General features: G+C 40.4%; 1 protein-coding gene across 1 annotated transcript in view; it reads right to left on the reverse strand.

Moving 5' to 3' along the window:
* DGKK (diacylglycerol kinase kappa) overlaps window positions 1-24,413 on the reverse strand; it is a 169,074-nt gene that overhangs the window by 104,770 nt on the left and 39,891 nt on the right. The window contains exons 3-6 of the mRNA XM_055338021.1: window positions 23,505-23,637; window positions 13,053-13,163; window positions 4,525-4,605; window positions 2,501-2,605 (exon numbers count right to left, since the gene is read on the reverse strand). Of these exons, the coding sequence (XP_055193996.1) occupies window positions 2,501-2,605; window positions 4,525-4,605; window positions 13,053-13,163; window positions 23,505-23,637 (430 nt within the window). The remainder of the gene's footprint in view (window positions 1-2,500; window positions 2,606-4,524; window positions 4,606-13,052; window positions 13,164-23,504; window positions 23,638-24,413) is intronic.

Here is a 24,413-nt window from a genome sequence, read left to right on the forward strand (position 1 = left end):
TAGATATATATTTCTTTGATGCCAATTACTGGAAAACTATTGTTAATTATTTGATGGTGTTCCTTTTTTCTTGATATTTCATGTTTTTGGTACCCTTATGTTGATGTCTGCACATTTGATGGAGCAGTCACATACTCATTTTTGGGGATAAAGACGTTTACTTACAGGTGGGTCTGAGGGTGCCAATTTGTGTTGGACATGGCAGTTCTGACTCTAAGGTGTGGAGCAGTAGTTCCTGCTTCAGGGAGGGCAGAGCAGCAAAGTCTTTTGGAGCTCCATCAGCTGAGGCCAATGTTGGCAAAGACTGCAGGGGACCTCATGGGCCAAAGCTGTGGGCTTCCATACTGGTGGTAAGAACTATTGGTGGTGAGGGCTGCTTGGTCCTCCTGTTTTCCTTTTCCTCCACAAGGGAAGTCATTGCCAAGAGGATTCCTCTTATTGCTAGGTCCAGTGTGTGGGCACAAATGTGGTTGTAGTAGTACCAGGATCAGGGGCACAAACACATTCACAGTGGCAATGGTGTTGATGTCTTGGGTGTGAGCATCTGTAGAGTGGCCTTGGCACTGGGGTTAGAATTCAGTGTCATCCAGAAAAATTTTGGTATCTGGGACTGGAGCACAGGTACATTTATCACAGTGCCCTAGTGTCTGAGGCATGAGTGTGTGCTAAGGAGCCATGGAGCTGGGGTCCAGGGTGTGTACATGGTTATAGGAATGGAGGTCATGATTCTGGTTGGATTATTGGAAGCATTTAAAGCAAACTATTTAAGCAACTGCTTCTGAGAATGTTATATAGAGAATTAATTTTTCATACTAACATCAGCAAGATGATAGACTAGGAGGTCCCAATGCTCATCCCCTTTCCACAAAAACATTAAAAACAACAAATAGACAGCTACATGCCAACTAGAATAGCTATGAGAGAGCTCCAGAATATAATAAAGAAGCTGCAGAAACTCTATGAAGCACAGAAACAGAATGGCCATGTAGAAAAGCATAGTAAGCAGTTTACTTGCACTGCCCCATCCTCCAGTCTGGCAGAGCTTGGGGCCAGAAAGAATCCCCTCAGCCTGACCTCCCTCCATAAGGGAAAAGAGAAGGAAGATTCCAACAGTTCTCATCAGTTCTCTGAACACATGCGGATGCTCTACAGACTTCAATGATGCTAAATCAAATCAACCACAGCTGTCTGGAGCCCATGCTGCTGTGGACCTTACCCCCCACAAAGAGCTACTGTAGCAACCTCCCTGAAAAAGGTGCTACCACTGTGCCTCAGTGGGAAAGTGCCACTGCATGCACCCCACCAAAGCTGTCATCACTGCCTCCCACTCCCCCCAACAAGAATCATGACCTCCAGTCCTATAACCATGTATACATCCTGGCAACAAGGTGCCTCTGAATGGACTCTTTTGCAAGAAGTTTAGTTCCCCATTTTAGGAAACATTCAAATAAAGGCTACATGACTTTAAAAAGTATCCCTTTGATAAACTCTCATTCTTTTCCAATCCATCTTTATTTTTTTTAGCATTTAAAATTTTAATTATTTTGCAGATACAAGTAGCCTAATAAATTCACAAACATCAGTGAAAACATATTTTATGTGACTTTAATGTATCACATATTTAATAGCTATCATTTTAGTGGCATCTTTAAACTGAACTTTGATATGTTGTAGTTCTTCACCACTCTTTATCCTAGCATTGATAATTCTCCACAATCAGGCTCAGGCAACCTCTCCAAATACTTCTTAAACTAACTTTTCCAAACTTTTCTGGTCAAATGGAGTTTCCCTTTTACTCTATTACAAAAAGTTTCTGTTTTTCAATTACTCAGCTTTTGCTTATACCAATCCCCCTGTTTAGGACTTCCCCCTTCCCCTAATCCCTTGTTGCTAGTAAAATCCTATTCATCTTTCAAGGTAAATCTCAAATCTATCCTCTATTAACTCTTCCCAGAGAACTCCGGCCCATACTTTTCTCTCCTGAACTCTTATACCACTTTGCTGTCTGTTTCATTCATGTGGCAATCAATTATGCACTGTCTTGTAACTCTCTGAGTCCAAATCCTGCCTTTGCCACTGAGTAGTTATTTCATCTTTTGCTGTTTCTTTCTCCTTTGTGAGCCTCAGTTTCATTAGCTGTTACTATAGTCACTCAGCAAACCCAGGGCAAAACTGCTGGTTGCAGCTTTGCTAACACAAGAACATCTAAGTTAGCCAATCACATACATTTTGAGTGCCTCATCCACTGGGCATACAGTGACATCTACATATCAACTGGATGTGTACAAATGTATCTAAGCCACATACTTACCAACATCAAGTCTAAGTGAATTACCCCTATTTATAAATAGTTCTAAACAGGTTTTCTAATGATAGCCATCTATAATTCCTGACCAGATGGTCTCTAATTCCATCTTATTATTTCCTTGTTTGAAAGGTGGCTTAACTAATGCAATCAATTGTTTACTTCTAGGAGTTGTGTGAATTCTATACTATTTACCTTATGAATTTCTCCCTGTTGGACAGTCTTTATGACATTAATCCATTCTTCCATATCTTTCCGGTTGGGTGCAGCCAGGGTAACTTTTCGTTGTGGTGTGATCACCTGAACAAAAAGTCACATTATTAGCTGGTTCACATTCCACAACTTTGCCCCCAAAGAGAGCCTCTCCAAGGACTAGACAGGTCTACCAAGCCACTTCTTAAATCTAAGACAGAAATTCTCAGATACCTACCCAAAATAATAATAATGATAATAGTAATAAATAACACTTTGATGGGACTTACTATGTGCCAGGTACTACTCTATTACACTTTATGTATATTATTTATTTCAATCTTCATTACAAACCCATAAGATGGGTATTATTGTTTTTCTCATTTCACAGTCAGGAAACCCAAGGCAAAGGGGGTTTAATGACCCAGGGCCACCTAGCAGGCAGAAAGCTGGGCCAGAATTAAAATCTAGATTCTTTGGCTCCAGAATACATGTTCACAAGCACTAAGCCATGCACCATCTATCACTTTAGTGAGGTTGCCTGAAAATCCTACTCACTTACTGCTGCTTTGTCTACTTAAAAATTGTAAAAGGGTTTATGCTTCAACAGGGTCTGCCTCTTTCTGTTTGAGGGTAGAGTGAAAATAGTGAAGAATCTAAACCAGCTTCTTTCTTGCTTATGGTCAAGGACAACCTGAAGAGAATTTTACCATTGTGTCTCTTAATCCTGGTTGGTGTATGAACCCTGACAGGAATAATGAGAAAGCCATGATGAGGGTCTAGCAGAGGCAGACCATGGTCAGAACTTGGTCTTTTCCCAGAAGGCAGGAGGGACACAGATGGCTATAGCATCAGTGATTGCTTCAGTGGCCCTATTTGCCTTTACTACCAGCCCCCTAAATCTTGGGACTAGAGATCACTACACCAACAAGCAATTTCTCCATTTGCATGTAGCATAGTAGATTCTGTGATAGATGGGAATAGAATCTAGTAGGAATTATGATGAGAACCATTCCTTTGGTCCAAACCCATTCATTGTGGAGTTGTGTTTTAATTAGGCTAAGAAGCATCCTAGTATTTGAGATTTCTTTGTAGAATAAAGACAAAAAAATCAGTCTATATGCTCATCACCCAAAGGTTGAGATTTGTGGGAATGTATCAACAGAACTCTCAACTTTACCCTAGGTCAGTGTGATGTAATGAGAGAGAAATTATAGTAGGGTCTCCCTCTAATATCCTACTGATTTCCTTTCAAAAGAGAATGGAATATGGACCAGTCACAGAAGCAGGGTGTTGGGCTAGCTAGCCCTTTAGTCTGCTAGGTATTACCCTCCTGAAGAGGAACACCAGTCTCAATAACCCACCATCGAAGCTGGGAGAAGACAGTTCTAGGAGGAGGTAGGTAGGACAATTCCTGAGCCAATGGACTTGCTATTTTTTGTGAACTTTCTGGTCTGGATTCACTTGAATAAGAAAATACTTATGATATTTCAGCAATGCCAAGCCCTTGAATGCATCACTAGAAAATACTCTGCTTTCTTTGAGGTGCTTTCATCAGTAATCTCCGCATAAGGTAGCTTTCACTTTGGATATAGGCTCTTAAATACCTGCTCAAAGGAGAGAGTATCATGTAGCTTTGATTATCCTGATATGTTCTACAATATATTAGCAGACTCTTGAAAACCTTCCAATGATACTCTTCTGAATCACCTTCACCAGGAAGATTGATTTTTTGTAATGCTCACTCTCCCCGCCACCCAAAAATCACCTCAGCTTTATATCAGGGTCATAATAGAGAATAGGGAACATCACATTTTTCCCTCTATCAATGGGCTGGTGGAAAATGTTTACATGAACAATCTTCAGCACTCATTTGCAACGCTACTTTAAATGGATTTCCATACATTTTGGGATCAAAGGAGACATGGGAAACCTGACCTCCAAAGAGGCAACACATGGGTATGGCAACCCCTCTACCCAGCTAGCTCACACCCTTAACCCATTCAGTCATTTCCAATATTACTTACACAAAAACTATGGCGAAGATTTCTACAGCTGCTTTCTGCCAAGGCGACTTGAGACAGATCAATTGTTTCAAAGCGTGCAAACTGGAAAAAGATAAGACGGAGAAGGACGAGAACCATCTGATTAATAATGTCAAGAGACACTAAAAGGTTAAACACACACACACACACACAGGCATTTTTGGCAGTCATGAGCCAATCATTTGTTTGACTTGAGTGCTAGAATTTATTTAGCCTCATCATTTTTGTTCATATATTACGTGACAAACAAAAATCAAATCAAACTAAAGCAAAACACAACTCTTCTTAAAACTCTTATGTGAATTTACAGGAAGTTTTAGGTGGTTCAGAAATATTCAAACCTAAGGGTTTATCTGGAGAAGATAATGGAATATGGTCTAGCTAAGGACCTACTTGAATAGATAAGAGTTATTAGCTCCTCTTTTATCAGCTGGCAGCCTTTAACTTTGTTGCCAGTACTGTCCAGTTTGAGGCCTGTATCTCTTTATATGTTGCCTATAATAAGGAACATCCAGCCAGCAATAAGAAAAGCATTCATACAAAACACCATGTTCAGGGGAGGGGCAAGATGGCAGAAGGGTAGGGTACCCAAGTCCACTGTCCCCACCAAATTACCTAGATAACTTCCAAATCATCGTGAAAACCTATGAATTCAGCCTGAGATTTAAAGAGAGAACAGCTGGAATGCTACAGTGAGAAGAGTTCGCGCTTCTATCAAGTACAACTTGTTTTTGGCCACTCTGCACTGAGCAAAATGACTAGAAGGAAAAACTCACCTCAAAAGAAAGAATCAGAAACAGTCCTCTCTCCCACAGAGTTACAAAATTTGGATTATAATTCAATGTCAGAAAGCCAATTCAGAAGCACAATTATAAAGCTACTGGTGGCTCTAGAAAAAAGAATAAAGGACTAAAGAGACTTCATGACTACAGAAATGAGATCTAATCAGGCAGAAGCTAAAAATCAATTTATTGAGATGCAATCCAAACTAAAGGTCCTAATGACGAGGGTTAACAAAGTAGAAGAATGAGTGAGAGACATGGAAGACAAGTTGATGACAAAGAGGGAAACTGAGGAAAAAAGAGAAAAACAATTAAAAGATCATGAGGATAGGCTAAGGGAAATAAATTACAGCCTGAGGAAGAAAAATCTACGTTTAATTGGGGTTCCCAAGGGTGCCGAAAGGGACAGAGATCAGGAATATGTATTTGAAAAAATCATAGCTGAAAACTTTCCTAATCTGGGAAGGGAAACAGGCATTCAGATCCAGGAAATAGAGAGATCCCCCCCTAAAATCAATAAAAACCGTTCAACACCTCGACATTTAATAGTGAAGCTTGCAAAGTCCAAAGACAAAGAGAAGATCCTTAAAGCAGCAAGAGACAAGAAATCTCTAACGTTTATGGGGAGAAATATTAGAATAACAGCAGACCTCTCCACAGAGACCTGGCAGGCCAGAAAGGGCTGGCAGGATATATTCAGGGTACTAAATGAGAAGAACATACAGCGAAGAATACTTTATCCAGCAATGCTCTCATTAGGAATAGAAGGAGAGATAAAGAACTTCCAAGACAGGCAGGAACTGAAAGAATATGTGACCTCCAAACCAGCTCTGCAAGAAATATTAAGGGGGACTCTGTAAAAGAAAGAGGAAGTCCAAGGAAACAATCCACAAAAACAGGGACTGAATAGGTATCATGATGACACTAAATTCATATCTTTCAATAGTAACTCTGAACATGAATGGGCTTAATGACCCCACCAAAAGGCGCAAGGTTTCAGACTGGATAAAAAGCAAGACACATCTACCTGCAGTCTACAAGAGACTCATTTTAGACATAAGGACACCTACAGCCTGAAAATAAAAGGTTGGAGAACCATGTACCATTCAAATGGTCCAAAAAGAAAGCAGGGGTAGCCATCCTTATATCAGATAAATTAAAGTTTATCCCAAAGACTCTAGTAAGAGATGAAGAGGGACACTATATCATACTTAAAGTATCTATCCAACAAGAGGAACTAACAATCATGAATATTTATGCCCCGAATGTGGGAGCTGCCAAGTATATCAATCAATTAATAACCAAAATAAAAAAAATAACCAAAGTAAAGACATACTTAGATAATAATACACTCATACTTGGTGACTTGAATGTAGCACTTTCTACAATCGACAGGTTTTTAAACACAACATCTCCAAAGAAACAAGAGCTTTAAATGATACACTGGACCCGATGGATTTCACAGGTATTTACAGAACTTTACATCCAAATGCAACGGAATACACATTCTTCTCAAGTGCACATGGAACTTTCTCCAGAATAGACCACATACTGGGTCGCAAATCAGGTCTTAACCTATACCAAAAGATTAGGATCATCCCCTGCATATTTTCAGACCATAATGTTTTGAAACTAGAACTAAATCACAAGAAGACGTTTGGAAGGATTTCAAACACATGGAGGTTAAGGACCATCCTGCGAAGAGATGAAAGGGTCAACCAGAAAATTAGAGAATTAAAAAGATTCATGGAAACTAATGAGAATGATGATACAAACGTTCAAAATCTTTGAGACAGAGCAAAAGCAGTCCTGAGGGGGAAATACAAACCAAAACAAGCATCCATCCAAAAACTGGAAAGAACTCAAATACAAAAGCTAACCTTGCACCTAAAAGAGCTGTAGAAAAAACAGCAAGTAGATCCTATGCCCAGCACAAGAAGAGAGTTAATAAAGATTCGAACAGAACTCAATGAAACAGAGACCACAAGAACTGTGGAACATATCAACAAAACCAAGAGCTAGTTCTTTGAAAGAATAATAAGATAGATAAACCATTAGCCAGCCTTATAAAAAAGAAGAGAGAAAAGAATCAAATTAATAAAATCATGAATGAGAAAGGAGAGAGAACCACCAACACCAAGTAATTCAAATGATTTTAAAAACATACTATGGGCAGCTATAAGCCAAAAAATTAGGCAACCTAGAGAAATGGACGCATTTCTGTAAAACCACAAACTACCAAAACTGGAACAGGAAGAAATAGAAAACCTGAACAGGCCGATAACCAAGGAGGAATTTGAAGCAGTCATCAAAAGCCTCCCAAGACACAAAAGTCCAGGGCCAGATGGCTTCCCAGGGGAGTTCTATCAAACATTTAAAGAAGAAACCATACCTATTTTACTAAAGCTGTTTGGAAAGATAGAAAGAGATGGAATACTTCCAAACTCGTTCTATGAGGCTAGGATCACCTTAATTCCAAAACCAGACAAAGACCCCACCAAAAAAGAGAATTATAGACCAATATCCCTAATGAACGTGGATGCAAAAATTCTCAAGAAGATACTAGCCAATAGGTTCCAACAGTACATTAAGAAGATTACCACCATAACCCAGTGGGATTTTCCCCAGGATGCAAGGCTGGTTCAACACTCATAAAGCAATCAATGTGATTGATCATATCAGCAAGAGAAAAACCAAGAATCATATGATCCTCTCAATAGATAAAGAGAAAGCATTTGACCAAGGACAGCATCCATTCCTGATCAAAACTCTTCAGAGTGTAGGCATAGAGGGAACATTCCTCAGCATCCTAAAAGCCATCTACGGAAAGCTCACAGCCAATATCATTCTCAATGGGGAAAGACTGGGAGCCTTTACCCTAATATCAGGACAAGACAGGGATTTCCACTCTCACCACTGCTATTCAACATAATACTAGAAGTCCTAGCCTCAGAAATCAGGCAAAAGGGATCCCTGGGTGGCGCATTGGTTTGGCGCCTGCCTTTGGCTCAGGGCGCGATCCTGGAGGCCCGGGATCGAATCCCACGTCGGGCTCCCAGTGCATGGAGCCTGCTTCTCCCTCTGCCTGTGTCTCTGCCTCTCTCTCTCTCTGTGACTATCGTAAATAAAAAAAAAATTAGAAATCAGGCAACAAAAGGCATTCAGATTGGCAAAGAAGAAGTCAAACTCTCCCTCTCTGCAGATGACATGATACTGTACATAGAAAACCCAAAAGATTCCACCCCAAGATTGCTAGAACTCATACAGCAATTCGGCAGTGTGACAGGATACAAAATCAATGCCCAGAAGTCAGTGGCATTTCTATACACTAACAATGAGACTGAGGAAAGAAATTAAGGAGTCAATCCCATTTACAATTGCACACAAAAGCATAAGATACCTAGGAATAAACCTAACCAAAGAGGTAAAGGATGTATACCCTAAAAACTACAGAACACTTCTGAAAGAAATTGAAGAAGACACAAAGAGATGGGAAAATATTCCATGCTCATGGATTGGAAGAATTAATATTGTGATAATGTCAATGCTACCCAGGGCAATTTACCCATTTAATGCAATTCCTATCAAAATACCAAGGACTTTCTTCAGAGAGTTGGAACAAATCATCTTAAGACTTGTGTGGAATCAGAAAAGACCCCGAATAGCCAGGGGAATATTGAAACAGAAAACCATACCTGGGGGCATCACAATGCCAGATTTCAGGTTGTACTACAAAGCTGTGGTCATCAAGACAGTGTGGTACTGGCACAAAAACAGACACATAGATCAATGGAACAGAATCCAGAAGTGGACCCTCAACTTTATGGTCAACTAATATTCAACAAAGCAGGAAAGACTATCCACTGGAAAAAAAGACAGTCTCTTCAATAAATGGTGCTGGGAAAATTGGACAGCCATGTGCAGAAGAATGAAGCTAGACCACTCTCTTTCACCATACACAAAGATGAACTCAAAGTGGATGAAAGATCTAAATGTGAGACAAGATTCCATCAAAATCCTAGAAGAGAACACAGGCAACACCCTTTTTGAACTCGGCCACGGTAACTTCTTGCAAGATACATCCACGAAGGCAAAAGAAACAAAGGCAAAAATGAACTATTGGGACTTCATCAAGATAAGAAGCTTTTGCAAAGCAAAGGATACAGTCAACCAAAATAAAAGACAACCTACAGAATGGGAGAATATATTTGCAAATGACGTATCAGATAAAGGGCTAGTTTCCAAGATCTATAAAGAACTTATTAAACTCAACAGCAAAGAAACAAACAATCCAATCATGAAATGGGCAAAAGACATGAATAGAAATCTCACAGAGGAAGACATAGACATGGCCAACAAGCACATGAGAAAATGCTCCGCATCACTTGCCATCAGGGAAATACAAATCAAAACCACAATGAGATACCACCTCACACCAGTGAGAATGGGGAAAATTAACAAGGCAGGAAACCACAAATGTTGGAGAGGATGCGGAGAAAAGGGAACCCTCTTGCACTGTTGGTGGGAATGTAAAATGGTGCAGCCACTCTGGAAAACTGTGTGGAGGTTCCTCAAAGAATTAAAAATAGACCTCCCCTATGACCCAGCAATTGCACTACTGGGGATTTACCCCAAAGATACAGATGCATTGAAACGCCAGGACACCTGCACCCCAATGTTTATAGCAGCAACGTCCAGAATAGCCAAACTGTGGAAGGAGCCTCGGTGTCCATCGAAAGATGAATGGATAAAGAAGATGTGGTTTATGTATTATACAATGGAATAATACTCAGCCATTAGAAACGATAAATACCCACTATTTGCTTCGACGTGGATGGAACTGGAGGGTATTATGCTGAGTGAAATAAGTCAATCGGAGAAGGACAAACATTATATGGGCTCATTCATTTGGGGAATATAAATAATAGTGAAAAGGAATAGAGGGGAGGGAGAAGAAATGGGTAGGAAATATCAGAAAGGGAGACAGAACATGGAAGACTCCTATCTCTGGGAAACGAACTAGGGGTGGTCGTAGGGGAGGAGGGCGGGAGGTGGGGCTGACTGGGTGACGGGCACTGAGGGGGGCACTTGACGGGATGAGCACTAGGTGTTATTCTGCATGTTGGCAAATCGAACACCAATAAAAAATAAATTTATTATTTAAAAAATCCTAGAGAAGAACACGAGCAACACTCTTTTTGAACTTGGCCACAGTAACTTCTTCTAAGATACATGTATGAAGGCAAGGGAAACAAAAGCGAAAATGAACTATTGAGACTTCATCAAGATAATAAGCTTTTGCACAGCAAAAGAAACAGTCAACAAAACTAAAAGACAACCTACAGAATGGGAGAAAATATTTGCAAATAATGTATCAGATAAAGGACTAGTATCCCAGATCTATAAAGAACTTATTAAAGTCAACAGCAAAGAAACGAACAATCCAATTATGAAATGGGCAAAAGACATGAACAGAAATCTCACAGAGGAAGACATAGACATGGCCCACAAGCACATAAGAAAATGCTCCACATCCCTTGCCATCAGGGAAATACAAATCAAAACCACAATGAGATACCACCTCACACCAGTGAGAATGGGGAAAATTAACAAGGCAGGAAACAACAAATGTTAGTCGATGTGGAGAAACGGGAACCCTCTTGCACTGTTGGTGGGAATGTGAACGGGTGCAGCCACTCTGGAAAACTGTGTGGAGGTTCCTCAAAGAGTTAAAAATAGATCTGCCCTACGACCCAGCATTTGCACTGCTGGGGATTTACCCCAAAGATACAGATGCATTGAAACGCCGGGACACCTGCACCCCAATGGTTATAGCAGCCATGTCCACAATAGCCAAACTGTGGAAGGAGCCTCGGTGTTCATCGAAAGATGAATGGATAAAGAAGATGTGGTATATGTATACAATGGAATATTACTCAGCCATTAGAAACAACAAATACCCATCATTTGCTTCGACATGGATGGAACTGGAGGGTATTATGCTGAGTGAAATAAGTCAATGGGAGAAGGACAAACATTATATGGGCTCATTCATTTGCGGAATGTAAAAAATAGTGAAAGGGAATAACGGGGAAAGGAGAAAAAATGAGTTGGAAATATCAGAAATGGGACAGAACATGAGAGGTTCGAACTCTCGGAAATGAACCTTGGAGAGGTTCCGAGGCTAACTCTCGGAAATGAACAAGGGGTGGTGGAAAGGGAGGTGGGCGGGGGGTGCGGGTGACCTGGTGACAGGTACTGAGGGGGGCTCTTGATGGGATGAGTACTGGGTGTTATGCTATATGTTGGCAAATTGAACTCCAATTAAAAAAATGTGTAAGAAAATTTTTTAGAAAATTAAAAAAAAAAAACATGTTCAGAAATGCCCTGTACTTGGTTTAATGTTCTGTGGTTGCAATCTTGACATTTTAAATAATTTTATCTTTGAACATGTTTTGAGGTGGTCTAGTGGGATAATAGTTCATGAACATGAGCAGAGGTGATATGTACAAACTGCATGTCCACCTTATGTTTTGTCACTTCACTTGTATTCATGATGCCCATGAGCATAGAATTTCAGTGGACCCATGATATGTGGGGGTTTAACGAGACTCAAAGCAAGTACAAGATAAGATTGTTACACCTCTGATTGAATAAGTAAGGGAGTTGATAGCCCTGAGAGGCCACACTTTCTATAGGAACTAGAACTTGCTTCAAATATAGAAAAAGGCAATGGTGTTCTAAGAAACATGATCAACCAAGGTACCCTATTATTTTCTTTCTTACTTATGTTACTTCCCTATATTAACCAATAATTTATGGTGAAAATGATAACATTGAAGGAAAGGGTACGATAGGGCAGCCAATAGTTCCTTTTCCTTTCAGTCAGGGTGTTGATAGAATGTGTAAGTATCAAGATGTGAAATAAAAACAGTTGAGTTGGTGGTATGCTGGTGAAAACAAAATATATGCGTGTGCATGAGATACTAAATACAAATTATATAATTTGGTGGTTTTTCATGTGAGTTAAATGCTTTCATATTTGCTTTTAAAACTGGCATTGTAGGGTTCCTGGGTGACTCAGTGGTTGAGCATCTGCCTTTGGCTCAGGTAATGATCCCGGGGTTCTCGGATCAAGTCCCACATCAGGCTCCCTGCAGGGAGCCTGCTTCTCCCTCTGCCTATGTCTCTGTCTCTCTCTGTGTCTCTCATGAATAAATAAATAAAATCTTTTTAAAAACTGGCATTGTACAATATACAGAAGAATGGCAAAACTGCTAATAATTTAAAATTTTATTTTTCTTAGAATGACATTAAACAACAAATAAAAGATGCCATGACAAAATCATTGTATTATATTTTAGTATCTTTAATGACATATTTCCCTTGCTTTTAAAATAAGGGGCCCTGCATTTTCATTTTGTACTGGGCATCACAAATTGTGTAGTTGATTCTGATATAGAAGCAAATTGAGGAATCTATAAAAGAGAGGAGAAAGAAGAAGGGGAAGGAAGAGATAAATGTCCCCCATTTGGCCCAAAAGGACAAGTTTAAAGGAAAAATAGAAGATCTCTACTTCTACCTTGATGTTTTCTAACATTTCTTTACCTAATTGGCCTATTTCCTCACACAAACATTTCCTGGCATTCCCACCCACTAAACCAAATGACAAGATTATATAGATATTCTATAGAATAAATATTCCATATATTCTATATATGTTTTTACCGCAGGATGGTGTGCAAAACAGAGCCTTTGTCCTCGAACCAGAAAATACCTAAGCTTCCATCTCTTGAAGGAATTACAGTTCTTCAGTAGAGGTCCTTCCTTCAGTATTTTCTGAAAGATAGAAGCATAAGGTTGAGTAATTAGATGAATCGCCAGACCATACTACTTTTTCTCTCAGTTAAGAATATCAGATATCTGGAAGACTTCATCTCTATCATATACCTGAGAAATGGCTTGAGGGCCAGACAAAAATACAAGGAAGTTAGTTCAGTCAGAAAACAAATTGGTCACCCTTGGAAAACACATTCAAGATAATATAGGACCAAGAATCATGGAAAACACTTCTACTGCTGGTAGGGAATGGGGAGGAGGGACATGAACACAAAGATATAAGAATAACATTCCTAGAAGAGAATAATTCATAGGGGAAAAGACTATGTTAAGCAATGGCAGATTTTCGGGAAGGCTCCAGGTTGTAGCTATAGACCATTGCTATAGTTTTAGAGTGTTCCTTTTAGAATATTAAGTTGGATTACATCCCATTTCTGCTCACAAGACTCCAATAGCTTCCTAACATTTTTAGAACCAAAATCCAAAGTATTTACCATGACCCTCAAGAAATTCATGATCTGAAGAGAAAGAAAAAAAGGTACCAAAAAGGAACGACCTTCTAATTATTTTCTTTATGTATCTCATAGTCTGGTAACTGGACAAAGAGACAGACTTAGTTTAAGTCACCAAATCAGAGCTCTACCATGAATTCCATCCATGATCTAAATAAGAATTCACCCCTGAGTGGTTGTGGAAGTGTTTTCGTTTCTTCTTCTTCTTTTTTTGCTCACGTAGTGTTGTTCAGTTTTTAATTCATTGATAATATTTAACAGACAATTTCTTTTTTTTCTGGTTTTATTTTTTATTTATTTTTTATTGGAGTTCAATTTGCATTGAAATATATATTTATTTACATACATATTTACATACAGCATAACATCCAGTGCTCATCCTGCCATGTGCCCACCTCAGTGCCCATCACCCAGTCACCCCAACCTCCTGCCCACCTCACCTACCACTATCCCTAGTTCATTTCCGAGAGTTAGGTGTCTCTCATGTTTTGTCACCCTGACTGATATTTTCACTCATTTACGCTCCTTCCCTTTATTCCCTTTCACTATTATTTATATTCCCCAAATGAATGAGACCATATAATGTTTATCCTATTCTGATTGACTTATTTCACTCAGCATAATACCCTCCAGGTCCATCCACGTCGAAGCAAATGGTGGGTATTTGTTGTTTCTAATGGCTGAGTAATATTCCATTGTATACATAAACCACATCTTCTTTATCCATTCATCTACCAATGGACACCGAGGCTCCTTCCACAGTTTGGCTATTGTGGACATTGCTGCTATAAACATCGGGGTGCAGGTGTCCCGGCGTTTCACTGCATGTGTATCTTTGGGGTAAATCCCCAGCAGTGCAATTGCTAGGTCATAGGGCAGATCTATTTTTAACTCTTTGAGGAACCTCCACATAGTTTTCCAGAGTGCCTGTACCAGTTCACATTCCCACCAACAGTGCAAGAGGGTTCCCGTTTCTCCACATCGGCTAACATTTGTTGTTTCCTGTCTTGTTAATTTTCCCCATTCTCACTGGTGTGAGGTGGTATCTCATTGTGGTTTTGATTTGTAATTCCCTGATGGCAAGTGATGCGGAGCATTTTCTCATGTGCATGTTGGCCATGTCTATGTCTTCCTCTGTGAGATTTCTGTTCATGTCTTTTGCCCATTTCATGATTGGATTGTTTGTTTCTTTGCTGTTGAGTTTAATAAGTTCTTTATAGATCTTGGAAACTAGCCCTTTATCTGATAGGTCATTTGCAAATATCTTCTCCCATTCTGTAGGTTGTCTTTTAGTTTTGTTGACTGTTTCTTTTGCTGTGCAGAAGCTTCTTACCTTGATCAAGTCCCAATAATTCATTTTTGCTTTTGTTTCTTTTGCCTTCATAGATGTATCTTGCAAGAAGTTACTGTGGCTAAGTTCAAAAAGGGTGTTGCCTGTGTTCTCCTCTAGGATTTTGAAGGAATCTTGTCTCACATTTAGATCTTTCATCCATTTTGAGTTTATCTTTGTGTATGGTGTAAGACAATGGTCTAGTTTCATTCTTCTGCACATGGCTGTCTAATTTTCCCAGCACCATTTATTGAAGAGACTGTCTTTTTTCCCAGTGGATAGTCTTTCCTGCTTTGTTGAATATTAGTTGACCATAAAGTTGAGGCTCTACTTCTGGATTCTCTATTCTGTTACATTGATCTATGTGTCTGTTTTTGTGCCAGTACCACACTGTCTTGATGACCACAGCTTTGTAGTACAACCTGAAATCTGGCATTGTGATGCCCCCAGGTATGGTTTTCTGTTTCAATATTCCCCTGGCTATTCGGGGTCTTTTCTGATTCCACACAAGTCTTAAGATGATTTGTTCCAACTCTCTGAAGAAAGTCCTTGGTATTTTGATAGGAATTGCATTAAATGGGTAAATTGCCCTGGGTAGCATTGACATTTTCACAATATTAATTCTGCCAATCCATGAGCATGGAATATTTTTCCATCTCTTTGTGTCTTCTTCAATTTCTTTCAGAAGTGTCTGTAGTTTTTAGGGTATACATCCTTTACCTCTTTGGTTAGGTTTATTCCTAGGTATCTTATGCTTTTGGATGCAATTGTAAATGGGATTGACTCCTTAATTTCTTTCTTCAGTCTCATTGTTAGTGTATAGAAATGCCACTGACTTCTGGGCATTGATTTTGTATCCTGTCACACTGCCGAATTGCTGTATGAGTTCTAGCAATCTTGGGGTGGAATCTTTTGGGTTTTCTATGTACAGTATCATGTCATCTGCAGAGAGGGAGAGTTTGACTTCTTCTTTGCCAATCTGAATGCCTTTTGTTTCTTTTTGTTGCCTGATTTCTGAGGCTAGGACTTCTAGTACTATTTTGAATAGCAGTGGTGAGAGTGGACATCCCTGTCTTGTCCTGATATTAGGGTAAAGGCTCCCAGTGTTTCCCCATTGAGAATGATATTGGCTGTGAGCTTTTCGTAGATGGCTTTTAGGATGCTGAGGAATGTTCCCTCTATGCCTACACTCTGAAGAGTTTTGATCAGGAATGGATGCTGTACTTGGTCAAATGCTTTCTCTTTATCTATTGAGAGGATCATATGATTCTTGGTTTTTCTCTTGCTGACATGATCAATCACACTGATTGCTTTACGAGTATTGAACCAGCCTTGCATCCTGGGGAAAATCCCACTTGGTCATGGTGGATAATCTTCTTAATGTATTGTTGGATCCTATTGGCTAGTATCTTCTTGAGAATTTTTGCATCCATGTTCATCAGAGATATTGGTCTATAATTCTCTTTTTTGGTGGGGTTTTTGTCTGGTTTTGGAATTAAGGTGATGCTGGCCTCAGAACGACTTTGGAAGTACTCCATCTTTTTCTATCTTTCTGAACAGCTTTAGGAATAGGTATGGTTTCTTCTTTAAACATTTGATAGAATTCCCCTGGGACACCATCTGGCCCTGGACTTTTGTGTCTTGGGAGGTTTTTGATGACTGCTTCAATTTCCTTCCTGTTATCGGCCTGTTCTCAGCTATGTTTTGTTCAAATACACTTTCTGGTCCTCTGTCCCTTTCAGTGCCCCCAGGACCCCCAATTAAACGTAGATTTTTCCTTCTGAGGCTGTCATTTATTTCCCTTAACCTATCCTCATGATCTTTTATTTGTTTGTCTCTTTTTTCCTCAGCTTCCTTCCTTGCCATCAACTTGTCTTCTGTCACTCACTCGATCTTCTACCTCATTAACCCTTGTCATTAGGACCTCCAGTTTGGATTGCATCTCATTTAATTGATTTTTAATTCCGGCCTGATTATATCTAATTCTGCAGTCAGTAAGTCTCTTGAATCCTTTATGCTTTTTTCTAGAGCCACCAGTAGCTTTATAATTGTGCTTCTGAATTGGCTTTCTGACATTGAATTGTTTTCCAAATTTTGTAACTCTGTGGGAGACAGGACTGTTTCTGATTCTTTCTTTTGTGGTGAGTTTTTCCTTCTAGTCATTTTGCTCAGCTCAGAGTGGCTGAAAACAAGTTGTACTGGAAAAAGGAGAAAAAGCGAATAAAAAGGAAAAAAAGGTGGGGAACAAACAGAAAACAAAAAACAAGGGGGTATCCTCTGATTCTATATACTGTAAATCCCTCGACTTCCCCTGGAACTTTCCAGCGCTGCTTGGTCAAGAACTTGCTCTTTTCCTGTCCTTCCAGCTGGTCTTCTGGGGAGGAGCCTGCTGTGCGGATTCTCCGGTATGTGCACCTGAGAGAGCTGCCCAGCCCCCTGCCAGGTGCACGGCTCAGTGGGAGCTGTGTATCCTGTGAGGCCCCTCCTCAGTCCGAGGCACAAGGTGACACCAGGAGGAACAAAAACAGTGGCCGCGGCCAGCTCTCCAGCCCTGGAGTCAGCTCCCACAGTAACTACCACAGCTCCCAGTCCTCAGGGGCCTAGATGCTCCGGGGGTGGAGTGCGCCTATCTGTATAGCTCAGGGCCGCCTGGTGGCAGGAGCATCCTCGCTGACCTGTGTCCTCCCGGCGTCCGTCTGTCCCGGGGGGAGCGCCAGATCCTGGGCTGTGCTTGTGCCACTGGAATCGGCCACCCCCCTCCGCCCGGAGCTGCTGCCTGAGTCGACGCCTGAGACAACGCCTGAGCTGCTCCCAGATCGCACAGGCCCCTCCGCCCAGAGCCGTGAGCTGCTCCCTGGCCGCTCAGCCCCCTCCGTGCAGAGCTGCTGCCCCAGCAGACTCTTGGGCTCCTCCGGGGGCCCTGCTAGGTGCGGGCTCCAGCCTTTTCCAGTGCCCACAGTGTGGCGCGCTGTGCCCCGGGGTGCAGGTCCTCTTGTTAGTGCCTCTGGGAGCCTGAGGGCATCCCTGCCCCTCCTGGGGTCCTGCCCGAGCTCCCTGTGGTTGCCTTACCGTCCTGGAAGGTTGGTAAAGCTCCTGCTTCTCTGGGCCTGGGCTCTCCTGTCCTGGGGACACTCGCCGCATGGCCTTAGCCTGGCTCCTCACGGGGGCCCCTCCCCCTTGGATGCTTTTTTATTTCTTTATCTTTTTTCCATCTTCCTACCTTGATAGAAGTGAGAACTCTTCCCACTATAGCATTCCAGCTGTTCTCTCTTGAAATCTCAGGCCGAATTCGTAGGTTTTCAGGATGATTTGAAAGTTATCTAGGTAAGTTGGTGGGGACGGGTGACTTGGGGAATCCTACTCTTCCACCATCTTGCCCCGCCTTTAACAGACAATTTCATAGAAAAATTCAAGTTTCCTGTTTCTTACAAAAACAAACAAACAGAAAATATGGTAACAGTGTGGACCTATATTCTCACATGGCAACAATCTGCTGGAACAGAGCAGCAGCCACTCCCTTCAGATTGGGTGTCTAACTCCAGAAGGCATTTGAGTTTGAGACCATGATCTAAGCAATCCTTTGCTACTTCCATTCTCTTCTTCCAAATACACGCACATGTATTACACTCTCTGTTCAATTCTCTAAACAATAAGATAGTATTAATAGAGCCTCTGTGTGTCAATTGTAAAGTCAGTTCATGAGCAAAGTTTATCTGAGTCCTCTTGATAACTTACAGGAGTTTCAAGGTTATTGTAATACCCTTGAGATGCTTACAAAAGAGTGGTACAGAAGAGTCAAGGCAAAGTGAGCAATAAGATCTTGTGGGAAGGGGAAGGCTGGCAGGGAGAATAAGAAATTATATTTAAATTATTGAAACTGAGTCACTGATGAGAAAATAACTCTTCTAAACATTGCAATTATGTCATTCTTTCCTTTCTCTGGTCTGGTGGCCTATGGTATACACTCTCAATGGTGGCATTTATTTTCTCTATCCTAACCTTCTCACCTCTATGCCATATATTCTTTCATACTAAGTCTTCATGATACCTAAGCAGTCATATTATCCATTTCTGCTAAAGGCTTAAGTTCAAAATTTTAACTGCTCCAACTACTGAAGCCACAGGGATTGTTTCTGTCCTTTTCCCAAGTTATTCTACTCTGTCTATTATTAAATGCTTCTCATACTATTCTTATTTTGTCATATACAGTGTCCCCTGTAATAGCTCATTGTACAGTTTTTGGGTAGATATTTTCCCCTTCCCTCTATTTTCAGTTTGAAGCTTCCCTTCACTTCTTTAAAACCTCCCTTAACTTCGGGAGTCAGAACATGAGAGACTCCTAACTCTGGGAAACGAACAAGGGGTGGTAGAAAGGGAGGTGGGCGGGGGGTGGGGGTGACTGGGTGACGGGCACTGAGGGGGGCACTTGATGGGATGAGCACTGGGTGTTATTCTATATGTTGGCAAATTCAACACCAATAAAAAATAAATAAAAATTAAAAAAAAACCTCCCTTAACTTCAACATGCCTCTTACTGCTGCTGGCACACCTAGCTCTCTTCTCTTTCTGTTCCCTTCAAGGCGGCATGATGGTATAAGGTAATAATGAGAAATAAGGAGGGGGATTTGTTCCTCCAGAAGATTCCCAGAACTCTGGGCTTTCTGGTTTTTGAAAAATTCTCAGACCTTGGTGATTTGAAATATTGAAAAAAGTAGAATTCAGCCTCTTTTCCAGCTGCATCCTTCCATCAACCCTTAGTAATAATCACTTTTTAATTCTCCTTCCTGTTACTAAAGAAATGTTCTGTTTTCTTCTCTTACTTGTGCCTTGCTAATTAATGACATCCTGTTATCCATCCAAGGACACAGTGAACCATTAATTAATTGATTAATTAATTAACCTTTTAATCTGAGGACACAAGTCATCAAAACCTTCATTTCTCATTTCATGAACCTAGCATTTGTCATGGTCAAGAAAAAGGGAAAAAAGACTTTGTGGTGCATGTATCATTGGATAGAGTGCTTCATTCATGTTTTCTGAGCTTCTAATATGGACTCCACCTTTGAGTAGGTCCTATGAGGTAGCTGAAGTTGAAGGCACATTCCCTATCTCAAGATGAGGATAGTGGGAGTGGAGGAGGAGGAGACACTGATGATTCACATAGAGAAACACAAAGTTATGTGAGCTCAGAGAATTATTTGAAAGAGCTTTGAAGGGTTCATGCTTATTGCTCTAAATGTTTACTGTCTGGTTCAAATGAGGAGTTCCACCAAGACAGTAGCTACCTAGTCATATATCCTGTCATTGGGTACACCAGCCAAATCACAATTTGTTCCTCTATGTTACATAATATTAAACTGGTCACTGTGAATGCACAGCTTTAAGTACAGGGCTATCTAGTCAGTGTCCAAAAAAGGCTGGTTGGTAACAAAAGGTTTTCAAAACCTATTAGGGGAGCTAGAGAAACCAAGATAAGTTCTTACTAAGTTATAGGTGTTTGTTATGATTGAATGCTGACCAGTGTTAGCAGCTCATTCTATTTTTCAAGACAAGCTGGCAATCCAGGCTAAAATTTGTGCAAAGTTTTGTAATATTGAAATGCTAGTAACTAACTAAATTTCTTTAAATTGTGAGTGCCAAACAAAACACGTATGCAGGCCAAAGTCCACCCAAAGGCAACCAGTCTGCAATTTCTGAACTATAACTATTGTTACTTTCTCTAGAAGACAAAGTGAATTTAGTGTTGGGTATTTCTAGTCTCAGAGGAGATTGCATTGTATGAATTCAGAATTCATGTATTAGGATCCCATCCATATGAGATATACATTACCAAGTTGGGAGTAGATAAATGTTGACGTGATTTATGTACAGTAGGTAGGAAGGTTAGAAGGCCATATCAGAGATTCTTAAGTTCTAAACACAGATTCTATATAATCAACTCTGAACTTCTACAAATACCCAAATCTAGATTGGAAGAAGGTAAAGTTCCTATTGTTCTTTTCCTTTTCAACTCTGTCCACATTTGAGAGAAGCGTACCTAAGAAACCAATCCTTCTGTTTTTAAACAAACCACTTTTTATTTAAAACTCAGTAAGTATCCCTAGTTTGAACAAGCAGAAGCTAAAAATCAATCAATGGGTTTCCTCAAGTCAATAAAACAAGTGCATGCAAACAAACCTTTACCTACTCAAGGCCACTAAATCTAACAAGGATGTAAGACAAAAATTGGAAGAAAGGCATACACACATATCCTGCAAACAGAGGCTTTGGGAAAAGAGCACTTGTATTCCATGACAGGATTTGCAGTGTTTCCCAGTTCCTGGCTGCTTGCAGATAACATCATCTCATTACCGTCCACAATCATGCAGTGTTACCTCCAATTTCCAGAACGTAAATCTGAGGCTTGGGTGTTTTCTGTTGCCTTACTTGAGGAACCACAACTACAAAAATGCTGGTGGGCTCTATTCTCTTTCCACCACTCTGCCCATGACAAGAAAACTGGGAGTGACTAAGTAGTATGCGCACCAGAGTGAACACACTTATCTACAAGCTTTGTCCTGAAAGACTAGACCATAAATATCTAAGAATTAAAAAATGTTCTGTGAACATCTCTGAATACTCAGTACTGAAACTGTTAATAAGTTTCCCTCTAAGAGGCAAATGGTAATCCATTATGGGGAAGAAGGGAGTTCTGTTTTGTTTTTTTTTAAGTGACTGTCTAGATTGACTAGAAGAGTAATGAAAATTCACATGTATACAGCACTTTTGATCGATAAAGTACTTTTACTTTTGCTATTGAATCCTCTAAGCAGCTCTTTGAAGTAGGTAGGAAGGCATCTAACTCAATTCTGCTGTACAAAAGATAACCTGAACTTTAGTTTACGTGTCTTGTCCATATATTTTTATTTCTAAGACATTATCAAGGCATTTGAAATTTTTCCTCTCAAATAAGACTGTCAATATTTCTTTTGCATTTCTGAGATTTTGCAGCATCTTGGGGTGAAAATATTTGTCCAAAGAATGCATCTCTAATGTTATGAAAGACAATGAGGAACAGGATTCCATATGTGAAGTTTTTCTTGGTAGCCACCTGTACAGGCACACAACTATTTCATAAAATGGAGCACACCTCCATTTTATGGTCCAAGCTGCCACATTTCTGTGGTAATCTTTTGATGCCACATATAGGAAGAAGTTAGGAAGAATCATAGGATCCTTGTACATACTGAAATGTCATGTGACCCCCCTGATGCTTCTTAAACCAGAACATACTGCAGGCGAGCCTCCTACTCCTTCCTGACAGTTTTATCTGACATTGAAACCCAAACACTGCAGTCTACTCTCAAGGTTGGCTGTTTTGTAGTGGGGGTGAGTGTGGTGTTGAGTTCAGTTACCACAGAGATGTATTGGCTTCATTCAAATCCAAGAATATAGGATTTGCCAAAGCATAGGTAATTCAGGTTCACACAAAATATCTTTGCCTAAATTGTAGCAGCACTTGCAGATAAATCTAGAGCTTGGAAAGCTCTGCTTCAGTTTCCTTTTGGGTCCTGTTTGATAAGCCAGTCTCCATTATTCTCTTGCATCTTGGCACAGATGATCTCTCTCCCCGATGCTCTACAACTCAGCATGTACAAATTAATTGCCAGCAGTGAAGGTAAGCATTTCCCCTGCCCCATATTTATTAAATTTATTAAATATATTCTATAAAATATCTCAACAGGGTCTATAAAGCAGCCCAATTTCCTATATATAATTATCACCTGCCTGCTGTTTAATTGGGAAAGGGCAAGTACAGCTGCTGCTGTGACCTTTTCCTATGCTCCTCTGAAATCCCCAAAGCTTCTGCTATCTGCTACGTCTGTTTTTCTGTGGCTCAGTGGGTTTTTGATGGATGAGGCTCTGGGTTTTTTTTTTTTCATTCTTTTCTAGCAAAAGGAGCTTTTATTACATAGCCAAATTAAATTCCAACCCCAGCCAATCAAAGAGTAGGCAAGCATCATGACATGTACCACCACCTGTTATTAGCTGGCTGCTCTTCTGTTTTACTTTCTCATGATGATCTTGGGAGGGAGGTGGATCAAGTTGGGGGATAAGTAGGTTATCACTCTTCAAGTGAGAACTGGACTCCTACTATGAGCACAGCTGGGGAAGCAAGTTTTCTGCCTCTGGCTCCTTCAGTCTAAAAACCTGGAACATCTCTTCTCTTTGCTTTGGGGGCAGGGGTGATGGGAAGAAAGCCATTTCCCAAAATGGCCTGCCAAAGTTGATTCAGAGCAACAATGTTTTATTTGGTTAAAATGCAACTCTGGGTGCTTTAGGCTTTAAACAAAGCCAGGCCTGCTGTTTCACTGAAAGCTTTACATTCCCAAGGGTCCTTTTGACATGGCAGGAGTCAGACAGACTGGCTCCAGGACTTACTAGCTGTGTGACCTTGGGCAAATCACTTAACCTCTCTAAGCCTCAATTTCCTTGTCTTGTTAGATGAGGATATCTCACAGGACATGTGCCTGCCACTCTATAAGTGTGAGTTCCTTCTGGATTGTAGAGGCAGGGGCTTGTGCCACAGTTTTTTTTCACCCCACTACTGGGAGCTTCCTCCTTGGCACTAGCAACCCTGGCTGGATAAAGGCTGCAGCAGAAGAATGTGAAGGTGATCAATTGTCCCAGTTTTCCCAGGACTGTCAGTGCTAAAACCAGGAGAATCATGGGAAGACCAAGATCTGTTAGTCACCCTAACAAGTCACCCTAACACTGAGGAATCAGATCTTTCTACTGCTTAGGACTATAGTTGCAAATACCTCCCACTACTTCCTGTGCTAAAGAAGAACTATAAATGATTATCCATGTACCTGTTCTGTATTAGTGAAATAAAGTTGAGAATGATGATACATTTTTTTCTGAATAGGGCAAAAACTTTAACCAGTTCCTCACATATCATTCAAAAGATATTTTCTACACATGCCAAACATATACACATATTATTTTGCCTTCAAGTAAATCATAGCATTCTATGCACTGTGCTTTGTTTCTTGCTCTCTGTGCTTCATTTATCATGGAGTCCTTTCAATATTGAGCTGCCTCATTTCTTTTTACAACTGCATAGCATTCTGCTATATGGATATAGTATGATTTACTTAAACAGGCTCCTATTAGTTGACAGTGGTTTAAAATCTTATTCTATTATAAATAATACTGCAGTGACTTTCTGTATATACGTGTCGTTTTGCACCAGTGTGAGTACATTGATAAGATAAATATCAAGGGTTGGTAACTTTAAAACTAGTCTACTAGGACCATAAAGCCTAAACAACGTATGTGCTCTCAAATCTCTCTGCCCTCTCTCCCTTTCCTTTTTCTATTATTGGAGTTTCCTAGGAAGGGTAAGGACCACTAACTGCTTGGGTG

Source organism: Nyctereutes procyonoides, unplaced genomic scaffold (genome assembly GCF_905146905.1).
Source record: "Nyctereutes procyonoides isolate TBG_1078 unplaced genomic scaffold, NYPRO_anot_genome, whole genome shotgun sequence".
Taxonomy (NCBI): Eukaryota; Metazoa; Chordata; class Mammalia; order Carnivora; family Canidae; genus Nyctereutes; species Nyctereutes procyonoides.